The following is a 14,714-nucleotide window of genomic DNA, read 5'->3' on the forward strand; positions in this document are numbered from 1 at the left end:
TAACAACAACAACAACACATCATGACATTATTCATAGACAGAAAACATCATCATCATTTTTGTCTGAAACAGTTTTGAACTGATAATAAAAAATTGTATGCAAGACAAACTTTTGCTGAGTAAAATGATTATATATCGGGTATAAAAACTGTTTTTCAGGCATGTTTATATGTGAAGACAAATCGAGTGAAAGATTGTTTAGAGTCTGTTTTGTCTAGATATAAAACTGAAGATATTCAGTTTTGCCCTATAATATAAAATTCATGAAAACAAATATAAACAGACTTTTATAAATAATAAGTAGTCTAAATCTAAACGTTCTTCCACTAAAGGTGCTGAATTGGAAGTGAGATTAGAGTGCTGGTAGTGCTGGAGACTTTTAACTGGCACTTCCGTCACACTCCGCTGCACTGACACTTATTTGCAAGTCTCTACAATTCAATTGACCTCAAAGACGAAAGACATTTTTCAAACAGAGAGGTGCATGTTTAAACAAAGTACATAGACACAGTACACGAGACAAAACAAAATACAATACAAAACAAGTCACACCTGAATATATACATACTCATTCAAAAGAGGGCTTCGAGCTATCGTAATCATAACATAGTAAACCTCTTAGAGATAGCCCTAGATGGTTATTAGAATGAAGAGAGCCCCCCCCCCATGTTATCTTATCGGCTTGTTAGCGCAGGCAGCTGAAGGAGTAGCAGGGTCATGGGAAAGGATGTGAAGGTCTATTGTTCTGATTTATGGAGCAAAGAGATAGCTGGCACGGCACATACATTCCTTTCAATTGTCCTGATAACGTTGAAAGGATCACCATTGCAGATGTCCATCAAAACACCAAGAAGCATCCTCATATGAATAGACGATACGGTGTGGAAAAAAACAAATGAATTGAAAGATATAAACTTTAACAATCTAAATAATCCAATTTGCACAATGTTAATGACCGACATGCTTTCGGATAAGACTAAGTTTCTGTCAGGCCTTGTCCAATGAATAGTCCACCATGCAGATCCTTCAGCGGTAAAGTGATCAGTGTTTCCATGAGAAAGACATCTCATGGTTTAACCAATGATGGTCCCTAAAAGCAAGTGCTTTACTCTACCTTGAATGGTCTATAGGACGTTCCATGGACGACACTGACAAAGAGGTCACATTAATGCAAACACCCTCTTAGTTCACTTTTGGCCAGCCATGATGCATGATCCTCACCTTATCCAGACTCAATCCTGTCCTCTTGACCAAGGCCTGCAGTCTGGCTATGGTCTCGTTCTCCCTCAGCAGGTAGGAGTTGAGGGGCGAGCTGGCCAGGTTAGCGTTGCGGTTGTCCGGGAACATGTCTGGGGCACGGAAGCCCGCGCCTCCGCCCACCAGGAATTTGGCCTGAGCGGCGCTGGTGCGAAGGAGGTTCCCCTCAGGGGCCATGTCGAAGGACACAAGCACCTCCGAGATCTCCTGGATGAACTCCAGCTTGTTGGGGAACTGGGGCAGGTCCTCCGGCAGCTCGATGAAATGGTTGTCAATGTCCACAAAACACAGGTTGGCCTGAGATGGGGGAACCGCACCATTAATGAAAAGTATAAAAAACACATGACAACACCGTCACTGGTAAATAAAACAAAGGTTCTCATATGCAGGAACCTGCACTTGTGATGAATGTGTATATTGTGTGTATATTTCTGGTTTAGTGTCTTATACAGTAGGTATTCTTTTAGAGTGATCTGATTGTGATCTGATGATCCAGGATGATGTACATTTTTAAAATACATTCGACACAATAAATAGGATTTACAATATGAACAATAAATAATAGAAGAGGAAAACCCCACTATTGAACTTTGTTCCACTTATAGTGAAAAAGAAAATCAATAGGCAATTTTCTCCAAACAGAGTGAATGCATAATTGGAACATCTTTGCACCAGTACAAACTGCCTTAACAAGGTCAACAGTTGATAACAACTGATGACAATTGATAGAGTTCCTTTATGTGAAATGTTGACACACATTATACTGATGAGTCGTATTTTGTGTACTGCATTACTAGGCTTGTACTGCATGCAACGGCTTGCTAGAGGGCTGAGTTAGCAGTAAAAATGACATTAGTTTCAAATCATAAATAATTTATGATTTTAGACAGAGCATAAAATTTTGCTTCCTGTACAAAATAAGAATCATATTTTTACGATATTTATGGCGGTTACTGCCAAATAATGTAAAGAAAAAAAAATGTTTCGAAAAATGATCATGCAGCATTTTCTGCTGTATGAATTGATCAATGGGCCGGTCCGCTGATCATCTATCCAGTGAACCATATGCAAGTTGGAGAGTTGTTCGGTACCTCCTGGGGCAGCTCCAGGTTGGTCCTGTCATCTTGTCCGTTAGAGTGGAGCCCCATAAGGTAGGGCACCGGAGCGTCCAAGAAGTGCAAGAGGGAGGCAGGCAGGATGGGCACATAGACGTGCTGCCACTGGAACGGGAACATCAACGCTGTGATGCTCTCTGCCACCGCCATCAGCCTGTGGTAATCTGTGTCAAGCACAGAGCACAACGCACACACATACAGGCACACACAGGCACAAACACACGTACACACACAAACACACAGGTAGCAGAAATTAGTATGGGTGCGAGCTAGTCTCAGTGCTTTTATTCTGCAGTGGAGCATCTTGTGTGGATCTTGGAGACACCCCGCTATTGCTCTCAATATCTTCCTCATTACAGCATACACAAAACAAAATCGTGTTATACTATATATTGTTGTCATTGTTTTATTTTTTATTAGAAATAAGGCAGCCGTGATCCCCACAAGTATATTTCAGTAGCGTGAGAACTTTAACATTTCATTACTGAACTACAGATATGAGAAGGAATGTAGGTCAGTGAGCAAGGCGTACGTCTTTTGCTATGACTTCATGGGGTTGTAGTCACAGCAATGTCAAGTGTTCGTCATCCATGTTAACCTCTGTTTAGCCCTCTGGATCAGCATTTCGTCTCTATCCAAAGTCCCCATACCAACAGCAGTGCGGCCTTTGCAGGGATATGGTGCCAAAATAGATCCCAGTGCTTCATTCGGCCTTCCTCTTGAGCTCCACAGCAGTCTTATCGCTCGGCCAGGCCTCATCCCCCCTCCCAAACATGTCACAGCACCATTCCCAGAATACGGACAAGAATACTAATTCAGCGTTCTTCTTTACTACTTCTTAAGCACAATAGTAAGTTCCTTTCTACTAAGTTCCTTTCTAAACACATGGTTGTAGTATAAATAAAACATGCAAATGAGTGGCCAAACTTGCTGCTTAATGTTAATATTCAGGGACTTCATCATTCTTGTCTGACACATCAGGGTTGAAATAAATTGTATGCCAGACAGACCTGAGCTGAGCATAAATATTGTGATAGTAGGAACACAGTTTATCTTATCAGGTGTGTTTATAGCTGCAAGATAAATCAAGTGAAAAGTTTATTAGATGGGATTTGTCAAAGCCAGGATTCAAATGAGAACATTGTGTATTGCCCAATAATACGCAATTCCGTGCAAAGAAGTGTTGCAAAAAAGAATCTGAAAAACACAATAAATAGAAAACTTAAACCAGCACTATGTAGGTTTTCCCATCTGCAACCTCTACAGTGTTGTAACTACAGCTATAGGTATATATGAGGACCAGATAAAACCCTGCATGGATTGATTCATGGATAGTGCGCTTTATTAATGAGATACTTTCTAGTTCAGTTATTTTTAAAGGAGTCAATAGAATCAGTTGTACGGTTAGATTTTACCATTTTAAATGAAAAGTTTTTGGTAAACCATTTAGCATCTCTGATGTAATTGGTTAAAAAAATGTAGTAAGTCAGTAATTAACTAAATAACATGCAAGTTATAATTTAGAGGAATTAAAGTCTACATGCATCATGTTTGTATGGTGGAGGTTATGGTCATGAATGTGTATGTTGAGGAAAGATTGTAGGGAATCCAAGTGAATAGAATTTAGATGAAACAGCTCAATTAGAGCTGAATTCATTGATTGCACACAGTGTGTGTGGGCTGTTAACAACAGGGATACAAAAAAACATAACGAATCATTAGCTCTAGGAGCCAAGGAATTGAAAGACTCTCCAGAGACATTTGAAACAAACCCACAGAGACACAAGCCCTGCCTGTATTAACAAGGCATTTAAATCTCCTTGTCATCCACACTGAAGTGAATTCAAATCGGATGGCCACTGATTCGAAATCCATTCCAAAAAGGACCATACAAAATGTTTGTGATACACCCGTATGATACTCCCGTATGAACGCCTTGTTAGAACACTAACAAAATATTATAATATTACAATCATGTACCAACTGTGGGAAACTGCTGGGGAATATTATCTAAATAAGGAGCAATTTTTAGCACAAAATAAGTTCTCTCTTCCCAGTGTGTGCGTGTACGTTTGCGCGTGTGTGCGTGCTGCATGCATGCCCGTGCCTCTCTCTCTCTTTAAGTGCACTTCACACACGCTGCAGTGATGAGCCGCGTCCGGGGGAGGGGCGTTACGTCACCAACAACCAATAATAACCATGCTGCAACACTGCCATCCTCCTCGTCCAGGGGGTTGCCAAGCAACACCATAGCTTTGCCCCCTTAAGCGCATCTCCCCCCCCTCCCCCAACTCTCCCCTAAAGCCTCTGGCACTCAGTAAACAATTTACCTTTTCTTGTCCCTGTAATGGATCCAACCACTATGCCAGAATCCCCAAACAACCCCCGCACAGTCACATGCTATCCAGTAGGGTTAGTAACTCTCCCCGTGTCTTGAGAAAGATATACTGTATATTCATAGGAATGATGAGGTTGGTAAGAAAAATAATGCCGAACACAAAAAACAAATAAGAGCTGGCATCTGAGCTAACAAAGACAGCCCTTCACACCACACTGATGCCGAGCATCATGTGTTCCCCAAGGGTTAAAAGCACACAAGACAGAGCTGGAACCCCCTATCACACATGGCCACGACTTGAGTTACATCCGGTGGGTGCAGCCTACGGCGAGAGAAGGGTTCTTAACATTTGCACAAGCTGGGATACATGTTGTGCTTCTTTAAGCACTTCTATTCAGCAGGTTACATAATGTGATGGATACGAGTGGCTCTCAGCATACCAAACATGTGCCAAGTAACCAAGTTGCTTCGGGCAATCTGAGATTTCTTATACATTCAGTCGACAATAAGTGTCTGTCCAAATGTTTTACATTTTGCTTTTCCAGCAGATGCATGTGAAAGGGGACTGTCGATTGGATGGTAATGAGGATCTTCAGCAAACTCTTCTGTCCCATCCAAACCTAAGATCATGTTGCCAAGCAAATACGTAAAAAAGTATATAGCCACCATAAATAGAGGAGCAGCAGCCCAGCCAATGCAATATTTGCCATTGAAATTATTAACATTTTCAGTATATTTACCAAATCATTATGAGTAAAATCATTAGAGCCTCCTAATGCTAAGCATAGTCATATACATTATTTTAAGATAAAAGTGCTTGAAGAAACTCAAGTCAATAAATTCATTGGAGGTAATATACACATTTAAAGCTTTTTTGCTTTGAACAGTTTGATCACATGACTGTCATCGCTCACAATGTTATAGTTCAACAGCATTGGTTCAGGTCAGCCTGGTCTCCAACAAATGAACTCCCCTCACTGAAGCTCTAGCTCCAACCCCAATAATAACTGTATTCCTATCCCCCTTTTTTTTCTAATCTGAAGGACAAATCTCGTGACAGAAAAATCGTCAGAATTGCTTTACTTACGCTGGGAGTAGAGCAGTATCTGGATCTCCAGCAGTGCGCAGGTGAACAGCTGGATCACGTTCTCCACCCCCAGCAGGTCAAACACCTCGGCCATGGCAAAGTCAAAGAGGGGCAGCTCGGCCGTGCTGGGCCTCTGGCACACCACGGGCCCGTAGACGCCCGAGAACTTGAGGGAGCGTCCGGCCGGCGGCAGCGGCACCTCGTAGAGCACGTTGTAGATGTAGCTCTCCAGCGGCAGGGGCGGGGGCTTGGGGGCGGTGACGGCCAGGTGGAGCTGCTGCAGCACCTTCCTGCTGGCCTGGGTGAAGGCCATGGGGGCGATCAGGCAGATGCACTTTGACACAAACAGCGTGTCGCGGCTGATGTCGTACGAGTTGAAGCGCTGCAGGCGGGAGATGGCAGGGGCGGCCTGGAGCGTCGGCTGGGGCCTGGGGAGCTGGCGCGGCAGCGGCGGGAAGGGCCGTGGCGCGGCGTCCCCGGGCCCCTGCGGGGAGGTGGCGGGCGTGTGCAGGATGTCGTACTGCTCGGCGTTGTGCATGTGGTAGAGGGTCTGCATGGCGCTGCAGATCTGCTTGCTGGTCACCTCCTCGAAGAAGGTGAGGGCGAAGCCGTACGTCCGAGAGCCGTCCTCCCGCGTGATGATGAACGAGTGGAACTGGGGCTCCCGCGTGTCCACCTGCGTCCGAAAGGCCAGGCCCTTTGGCATACACAGCTGAGGGGGGGATGGAAAAGGAAAGAAAGGCTGTTTTTTGTGGAGCAATGGGCCTTACTAACGGCCATCTTGGTTGTTAACCATAGCTAGGTGGTGGAATCGAATGCTGAATCCTTCCGACAACTAGTGTTGAGCACCAATGTGGTCAACAGGTGAATATGGCCCATGACAGATTTGTGTGAGACTAAACAGTAGAGCCACTGTTGATTTTGTCTATTGTAATCAAGATCATGATGTCATTATGATAGTTTTTGCACATAGAATACGAAAATTAATCAGCATATTATACCATGCCAACTGCATCCTGGTCAAATGGGTTCCATTCCACATTCTCTGGATAGTGCGCTAAGACTTTGGACTTGAAGGTTCTCCGCAGGGGACTCTGCTCAAAGTTCTCACCTAGAGGAAGGCCAAAACCAGAAGAACACACAAAAGAAGGAAAGGGTTCAGAGTCAAAGAGATGTGGAAGTCCAGTCAAAAGCAGGCTTTGAGTGCAAAACACGCCTCCAGGGAAATAGGAAGTCATTTGATTTATTTCTCGGAGAAAGCTAGTATTACAACATATGAAGCCATCAACTGCACCCTATATAATAGATGACAATATCCACCAGAATAGATCATGAAATAATAAGTAATCCAAATATTTAAAACACAATTTAATCAAAGTAAAGGACCAAACGTACATATATAGATGCGTTACGAAACCAAAGACATTTTAATATCTAAAGGGTTGATGCATTTCGTGACAGCTTTAATTGCAAAATAAAAAAGCAATAGTAAAAAGGAAAAACGTTCAAGAAGATTTGAACCCAGATTGAAGCAGAAGTGATGCGCACACCAAGGCATGAATGAAAAGTCATTCAGAGGGTAAGGGGAGAGGACATATTGACCAAGCAGCACCCAGTGCAGGCTGCCCGGTACGGGTGCGTTGTTGTGTAAGAAACAGAAGCAGTGATTGTCAAACATAGGCCCGATGTTCCGCCGCTGCTGGAAGATGGGAGGGGAGGGGGGGAATACAGGCAGGCGGGGTCAACGGCAGAAGAGGAGGAAAATCAATTTGGAGCGCAAGAGAGGAAAGGCTTGTTCCCACACCGGAGCAGAATTGCGGAGTCGTGAAAACTCAAAATGTTTAAGTACAAAAGCCGGGGTGCCATTGAAGAAGGGTGTGTCAAATTTAAAGTTGAAGGGTAAAAGCTGAGCCAAGTTTTATAAGGAGGGATTGTGCAGAGATTGGGGGAGCAATGGGGAAGGGGGGGAGGTTACCTTCATCTGCACCCGCCAAGTTTCCTCTGGCCCCATCTCTGAATTTAGTAGCCTCTATATACTGGCATAAAGCTACACAACAAATAAAACAAGAGTATTAATGAAAGGTTGTCCCTATAAGGTTAGTGCACTGCTTCTCAGAAGGTGTGCTTGAAATTAAATACACATTTTGTTCTCTGCCCTTGTTTGAAAATGAGAATAGCGGTCAGATGTATTGACTTTGCCCTTTGACACCGACTAAAACCTGAAGGGTAGGTTAGTGAAGTGCTGTTTCTAATACAGGGTTCTGTCAAGAGAGTATTAGTTCATGCGCGTGTTGAACAAAAGTCATTTTCAGGATCAGACCAATGGGGACGAAAATCCTGAACAAATTATGTCAATGGCCCAACTTCTCTGCTACTTTAATTCTCGTGGAAACAAGAGTTTATGGCCGCCATTTTTCCACACGTATTAAACAGTACTCTCTTATATAGAAAATAGCTGAGCATGACAGTTCCCCTTTAAGGCAGTATCAAGACTTTTAATCATTTGGTTATTCAAAAATTCAGATTGGCATTAATGTGCTAAATGAAATCACTCGCCATGCAAACTATGGCAAGTGGCATCAGCCATATTGTGCTTGTTCACGTATTGGGTGAAGATCCTATAAGGTTTGATGTTAGATTTTCTGATTTCTGAATGATGGACTCTTCTTTGGAGACACTTACCATTGAGATGTAACATTGTAAATGTAAAATTTTCAATACAATTTTCCTTTTCAATTTAACATTTCTGACTGATATGTAAGGAAATTATGTTATTGAAAACAGGAAAACAATTTAATTGAAAACAAAAACTCACACAAAAGTTAGAAGTTCACATGACACAATTACAACATGAAGATGTCTACAGGGTAAATGTTGTCACATTCAGAGATCATAAGATGAGTGCTTCCCCTTCATCAACAATACCACACCCAGACACAAATAAACAGTTAGTTGTACGAGATGAGAAAGGCATGTTATCACTGGGCTTGCTTCGCCCCTGCTGTCACACGACCCACCCGATTAAGCCCAAGTGTGAATCCTCATGATCCCCCTTGTCTTTCCTGGGGAAATCAAAGCACCCAATATGGCTTCTCAGCTGGTATCATGCCTTCTAATGTGTTCATGTAAGGATGTCATTGGATGGAGAACAGTAGATTGTGGCAGGGCTTATCTTCCTGTTTAAGCTTGTTGTGTCGCGGCATGCTATGACTCAGTGATGATGAAATAATAAGGGCAGGTGATGCGGACTCCCACAATCCTCTTGTCTTTCCCATCAACTGGTAATAGCTAGTCACATTGAGCTGGTTTGAGCATGACCATTCCCCATGACCTCAGGAGGTAGATAAGGAGTAGAATCGTGTCATCAAATTAAGTCCCTATATGAACCTCAAATGCTCCAGCGTGTTTAGTATGAATATAGAGTATAACATTGCTAATGACCTACATGCTAGCATTTGTAAAAACTGACATACATTTAGATAATAACCAGCCTGCTACAAGTTCATTGCAATAAACATTGGTATTTTCTTGAAAATCTAAGTTTGATTGATTTAATATTTGTTTGTATGTGCTTCTGATTGATGCACTTCAAAGGTTAATGCCATAAAACAATGGACAGAGAGGTCACATACAAAATCTTAAGAATTTGGTAGTACATGGTACTTTATCTCCTGCAGGCATTTATTTTAATCTCTTTTGCTAATTTTGTGTTACAGAGCCAACCTACAGTTCTGACACCCTCCTAGGCAACCCATAATAACAAGGATAGAGAAAAGAGAATAGATGAACAGTTTTTTACAGAAAGGATATACCTTGTATGTCTTACATTATTATTCATTTTTCCTGCCTTAGAAAAAAGCTATTATTTTTTGTTGTAGATCATTGTGCATTAACTTGTCTTCTGATAACCCTTGCTCGACTACACTATCTTCCATCTGCTCTCGTTTCATTTGACGTTTGCAGCCTTAATCTCATCATATGATATTAAAAAGAGTGACAAAACGATATTGCAATTCTGATAAATAATTGTGATTCTGTAAAAATGTTGGCACAATGTTATGACCTTTTGTTCTATTTTTTCCTTTGTGTGGTTTAACGTTTCGGTTTAACATTGGGGTTTGGTTTCTACAGGTCTTTCAGTATCCGCAATAGTTTTTTATATGAAAGTGGCTAAACCGAAATTAACCTAGTTGAGAACCTAGCGAGTCTGAATGTTTCCACTGAGATTACATTGACATTTCTGGATGCATTTTTTAATTTTATTTTTAAAATCGGGTATTGCGGATGCAAAGAATCCCAAAACTCACATTCCTCCATTTTTTTTCATTACTGCTATCTTTAAAGTGGCCCAAATCCAATTTAAGAACAATGTGAACAGCACAAATCCAGATCCAGATTTTTTTAATCCTGATTTCGGCCACTTTCCTATAGGGTCCTAAATCGATCCAGATATTCACATCTGGATCTCAAGATCGACTTTCGTCACCATTCTGCGCTGGCGGGAGACACTTAGTGAATACAAACATAGAAGGCAGCTTCAGTGGAGGGAGTCAGTGGAGGGACAGTAAAACGAGCAATAAATCAAAATTTGGCAATATTCTTGTCAACATAAACACCCCTACATAAAGGTAATCTAAATCTCTAAGGGGTCCCTACCAAGCAATCCAGATAATCAACTTGCACCTGGTGTAAAGGGGCCCTTTCAACGACAGCTCCTATGCTATCAAATATCCCCATAACATATGACTTTATTTTCCTTTACAGTTTTGTTCTAGACGTGCTATTTCAGAATGTGGACGAAAACGTGATGTAATGTTGTATGATCTGTTTGTCAATTATTATCAGACACAACCACCAATGCTCCAAAAACAAACAATGACCCACAATAGACTTGCTGTGAGTGTTTTTGCTGAACGGAATACAATGTGACAAACCCCTGATTCATTGATCTGGTTTCTCTGTATTACTTTTACACGCTAAGGCTAGCTTTATGTGACCTAAAAATGCATTTACATCCATTGTGACCAATTTCAAAATGGATCTGCTCTTCGATGGAAACAGTGTGATGGGACCTCCTCCATAACAGAATAAATTCCCCTGCCGAGCCAACGACAAATGGACAGGCAAACTGAAACCGTAATAAGGGGCCTGACTGCGTTTTTTGTTACTATGCAGAATCCCCTAAACGCCTCCCTCGGCCAGCAAGCACAATGAAGATAAAGCATGTGGGAGCTTTACTTCCTTTCAATAACTCGTGTTATGACCAGGAGTTCGTATATAAAACCAACTTCTGCTCTTATCAGATTTTTTCTTTAAAAGAGTCGGCTAACCAATGAAGTCTATGGGTTGTTGATGTTTGGTGTTGGGGAATAGGTTTTCAAATCCACAGCTAAAGTGTAAAAAAACATTCATTATTGATTACGGGGAGGCGAAAACTGGAATATTGTAAATAGCAGAATAGTGAGTGGTCATTCCCCTAAGGGGATCTAAGCATTCCCCTAAGGGGAACGGCCCCTTAGGGGAACGTAGTGATGTTTGTTTCTGCATTTAAGACCACTTCCTTTGGTGAAAGAAAACCACTTCCTATACGGCTGCATTTAAAACTTACATACATTCTTTAACATAATGTGATAGATGTCTCAGTATCATCACCAAAGCTCCTCCAAAAACAACTGGCAATTAATAATGTACTATGTTTTTGATCTATAACAATAAGATCAAAAATAAATATATCTGTATACAACTAAGATTTGTTTCTTGTTAGTGGGACCTCTCCAACAAACCAACCTTCTTTACTCCTTTGTAAAACAGGTATACCCTTATTTGCATCTAGCTCTAACATTTAGAGTTAGGCCTACACATAATGTGGCTCACACACAACACCGCAAACAGTAGGCTATTTGAATTACTTGTTAATGTTAATACACTGTTCAACAATAGGTTACACTGAAAAACAATAGGTTATTGGTCTCCCCTTAGATGAAAGACCCAGGATGAAGCCATTGAGGTTTTTTAAGCAGGGCCGTTGAATATATCCAGAAACATCTTAGCGAAATAGCCCAAAATACAAATGCAAAACCTACCAGTACTGACTTACCAAAGCATTGTACTTAACATAGAATGTTAATTACAATGCTATGTTGCACAACCTGTTTCTTGTTTCTGTTCTCTCGAGAAAACGTTTCGGGGTGGCCTATTAGCATTAACTTTCGATGTTAAAAAATAAATAACAATCTTTTCAACAAAAAAGGAAATATTTTGTATGTAATAATGAATAAAGCGAAACTTTAATATTTAACCAATGCAAATGCACTGTCCAAGTTTATTTAGTAGCTATTTAGATATGAGCGATACAATATTATTCTTTATTTGTTTTAGTTAATGTAGCCACATAAATAATGTAGGCTACATCCCAATCAACCCTGATTGAATGGGCGTTTTTTTGCGCATCCGCTAACAGTCCGCTCGGACACAGGTACGTCCAGATGCACGAGGCCAACTATTAAAACATGTCACTAGTGTCAAGGGTGAACACGCCATCGACAATGCCTACATCAATACAATTCACAGATGTCCTTTCGTTATCTTCATTGATTAACAAGGTAAAATGTATTCAGATATAATATTTTCAGTAAACTCTGGATAGTCCAATATAATGAGCAGGCTAATGTTTATGACTAAATCATTACACAATAAACAACCAATTTTTTTTATTTTGACAACCAAATATTATTTGGCTACATGTTAACATTAGGTATAAACACTTACTTATTATAATATCAGTTCATTTACCTACAATATGCCTTTTTTTAGCTAGTAGGCATGCATTTGTATGGATGGACAGACGCGTTTTGCTGCAAACAGAAAGGAGTCCTGACCATCGAATGCGCAGCCCTACAGAATGAGAGTTGTTGTTTATATGTAGCCCTAGAGACGTTACCTGTTTAACAAGCCCAGATATTTGTCGTATCATAATAGCAGTGTGTATGTTGTATGTTGGAACAAATTAACTGCTTATATGCCTACATGGAAACATGTCGAACGAATGTAAAGCGCATCTGAATCTTCGACAGTTGGTGTTAAAGCGCACCGAGGCTAGCAGTTAATCCGTTCAACCCCAAACTAGCATAAAATAAACACAGGCTGTGTAAAGATTTGGGCCTATGCGCATTGAATAACGTGTTTGACAATGAAATGCTCATGAAAGCAAATACATACACCGTTTAAAATATACATGGAAGTAGCCACCTATCAGTATCGTTCTTGACCATCATTTCTTTTTTGCCTTATAGCTAACGTTACTTACCGGACAGTTCGTCTGGTTCCAACCCGCTCTCGGTATCGAGTCCGCAGATCACAAAATAATCTGCGAACCGACAGGAATTCGAGCTGAAGCCGGTGGTCATTTTGAGACTGGTCCGGTGGCACCCTTAACCTTATGCTCTCAATAAGGCGCATATTAAATGATATCGCTGTGATTTCCCTCAGCCATCACAGATGCTGTGTTACTGCGAAGCTCGGAAATCAGAGTGTAGCAGTCGTGATGCATTGTGGTCCACCAGCAGCACGACAGATGTGTTCATGTGCCTTCTTCACCCGCTGACATTCCGATCAACACCTCACCTAATCTCTGGTGTGAGCACTGGGAATGCGCTAGTACCCAAAAGAGATTACGTTATTACGTTATATTTACCTTATGTATGTCACTAGCTAAATACATCTGGAGGGTAAAATGACACAAATGGTCTGTTCTACGCTATTGTATTATATATATATATTGGGGGCCTACTACTCTAATAACATTCCATAACGCTCTATTCTGTTCTATTATATTATATTCTGTTATATTATATTATATTATACTATATTATATTATATTATATTATATTATATTATATTATATTATATTATATTGTTGGTCTACTACTCAGATTCACAATCCATACTTATATTCATATTTAGTGGATATAATAGTATATTTATCTACACTCACGGCTGACCAGCTCTATTATATTCTCTCCAATCCTATTCTATGTTATATTCTATTCTATCCAATGCTATTCTATCTGGTTTTCTACCTACTCAGAATCACATTCCATACTATTTTATTCTATGAGGCCTGTATTCTATTTTATTATCCACTCACCGATTGATTGTCTGAAAACATGGCCTATTATATGTTAATTACATACAATTAAATTGTATGTAATAATTGACAGTTCTTAAAATAAATGAATAATCAATATATTATTTCGTCATGTGTAATTGACAGTTCTTAAAATAAAAGAATAATTAATATATTATTTCGTCATCACTAGGTGGTGCTAAAGCCTCCCATATGCATGTGAGGCTGAATGGATATTTAAACACGGTTAAAATACCATTATGATAAGTGTTCATGTAACATTTCTCCTGGGTTTATCACACAGGGAAGACTGGTAGCAATTTGTACGTCTGCCATTATTGTTCGTCCTATAGAGAAACTATAAGGTATAATCCTTTCCATAACATAATTTAGAAATGAGGAAATGTAAGCTCTATTTGAGTTCCAAGACCTAAAGTCTCATTATTTTTCTTAGAGACTTGTCAAGGAGTTGAATTGCTATCTGGTCTTTAATTTGAGGTGTATATGGGTTCCTTGTTGTTTTGAACTCTGGGTTAATCTCAGTTCATGCTTTGTTTACTGTGTGTGTAGTTACCATGCCCTAGGTTGGCAAGTAAGGTGCTTTCGGGTTATCCTGCTTTTTGGAAAGTTAACTGATAAGATGCTTCACACATTTTTATTAATTGCTAAGCTAATATATAGAACAAATAATAAAGTATATTTCATTACATAAAGGCAATACGTTTTTGTAACAACCCATCCCACTTTATACACCACTGATCTGCAGCAGTTAATGATTTGTTTCCAAAAATC

General features: G+C 40.4%; 1 protein-coding gene across 2 annotated transcripts in view; it reads right to left on the reverse strand.

Moving 5' to 3' along the window:
• The window catches only part of dennd5a (DENN/MADD domain containing 5A), a 30,331-nt gene extending 17,019 nt beyond the window's left edge, over nt 1-13,312 (reverse strand). For both annotated transcript variants that reach the window (XM_079736543.1, XM_079736542.1), the window contains exons 1-6: nt 13,104-13,312; nt 7,773-7,844; nt 6,799-6,908; nt 5,798-6,509; nt 2,349-2,536; nt 1,222-1,554 (exon numbers count right to left, since the gene is read on the reverse strand). In XM_079736543.1, coding sequence (XP_079592669.1) covers nt 1,222-1,554; nt 2,349-2,536; nt 5,798-6,509; nt 6,799-6,908; nt 7,773-7,844; nt 13,104-13,203 — 1,515 coding nt within the window. In that variant the 5' untranslated portion in view covers nt 13,204-13,312. The remainder of the gene's footprint in view (nt 1-1,221; nt 1,555-2,348; nt 2,537-5,797; nt 6,510-6,798; nt 6,909-7,772; nt 7,845-13,103) is intronic.
• Nucleotides 13,313-14,714: the final 1,402 nt, after the last annotated feature.

Source organism: Pollachius pollachius (assembly GCF_949987615.1).
Source record: "Pollachius pollachius genome assembly, chromosome: 5".
Lineage (NCBI taxonomy): Eukaryota > Metazoa > Chordata > Actinopteri > Gadiformes > Gadidae > Pollachius > Pollachius pollachius.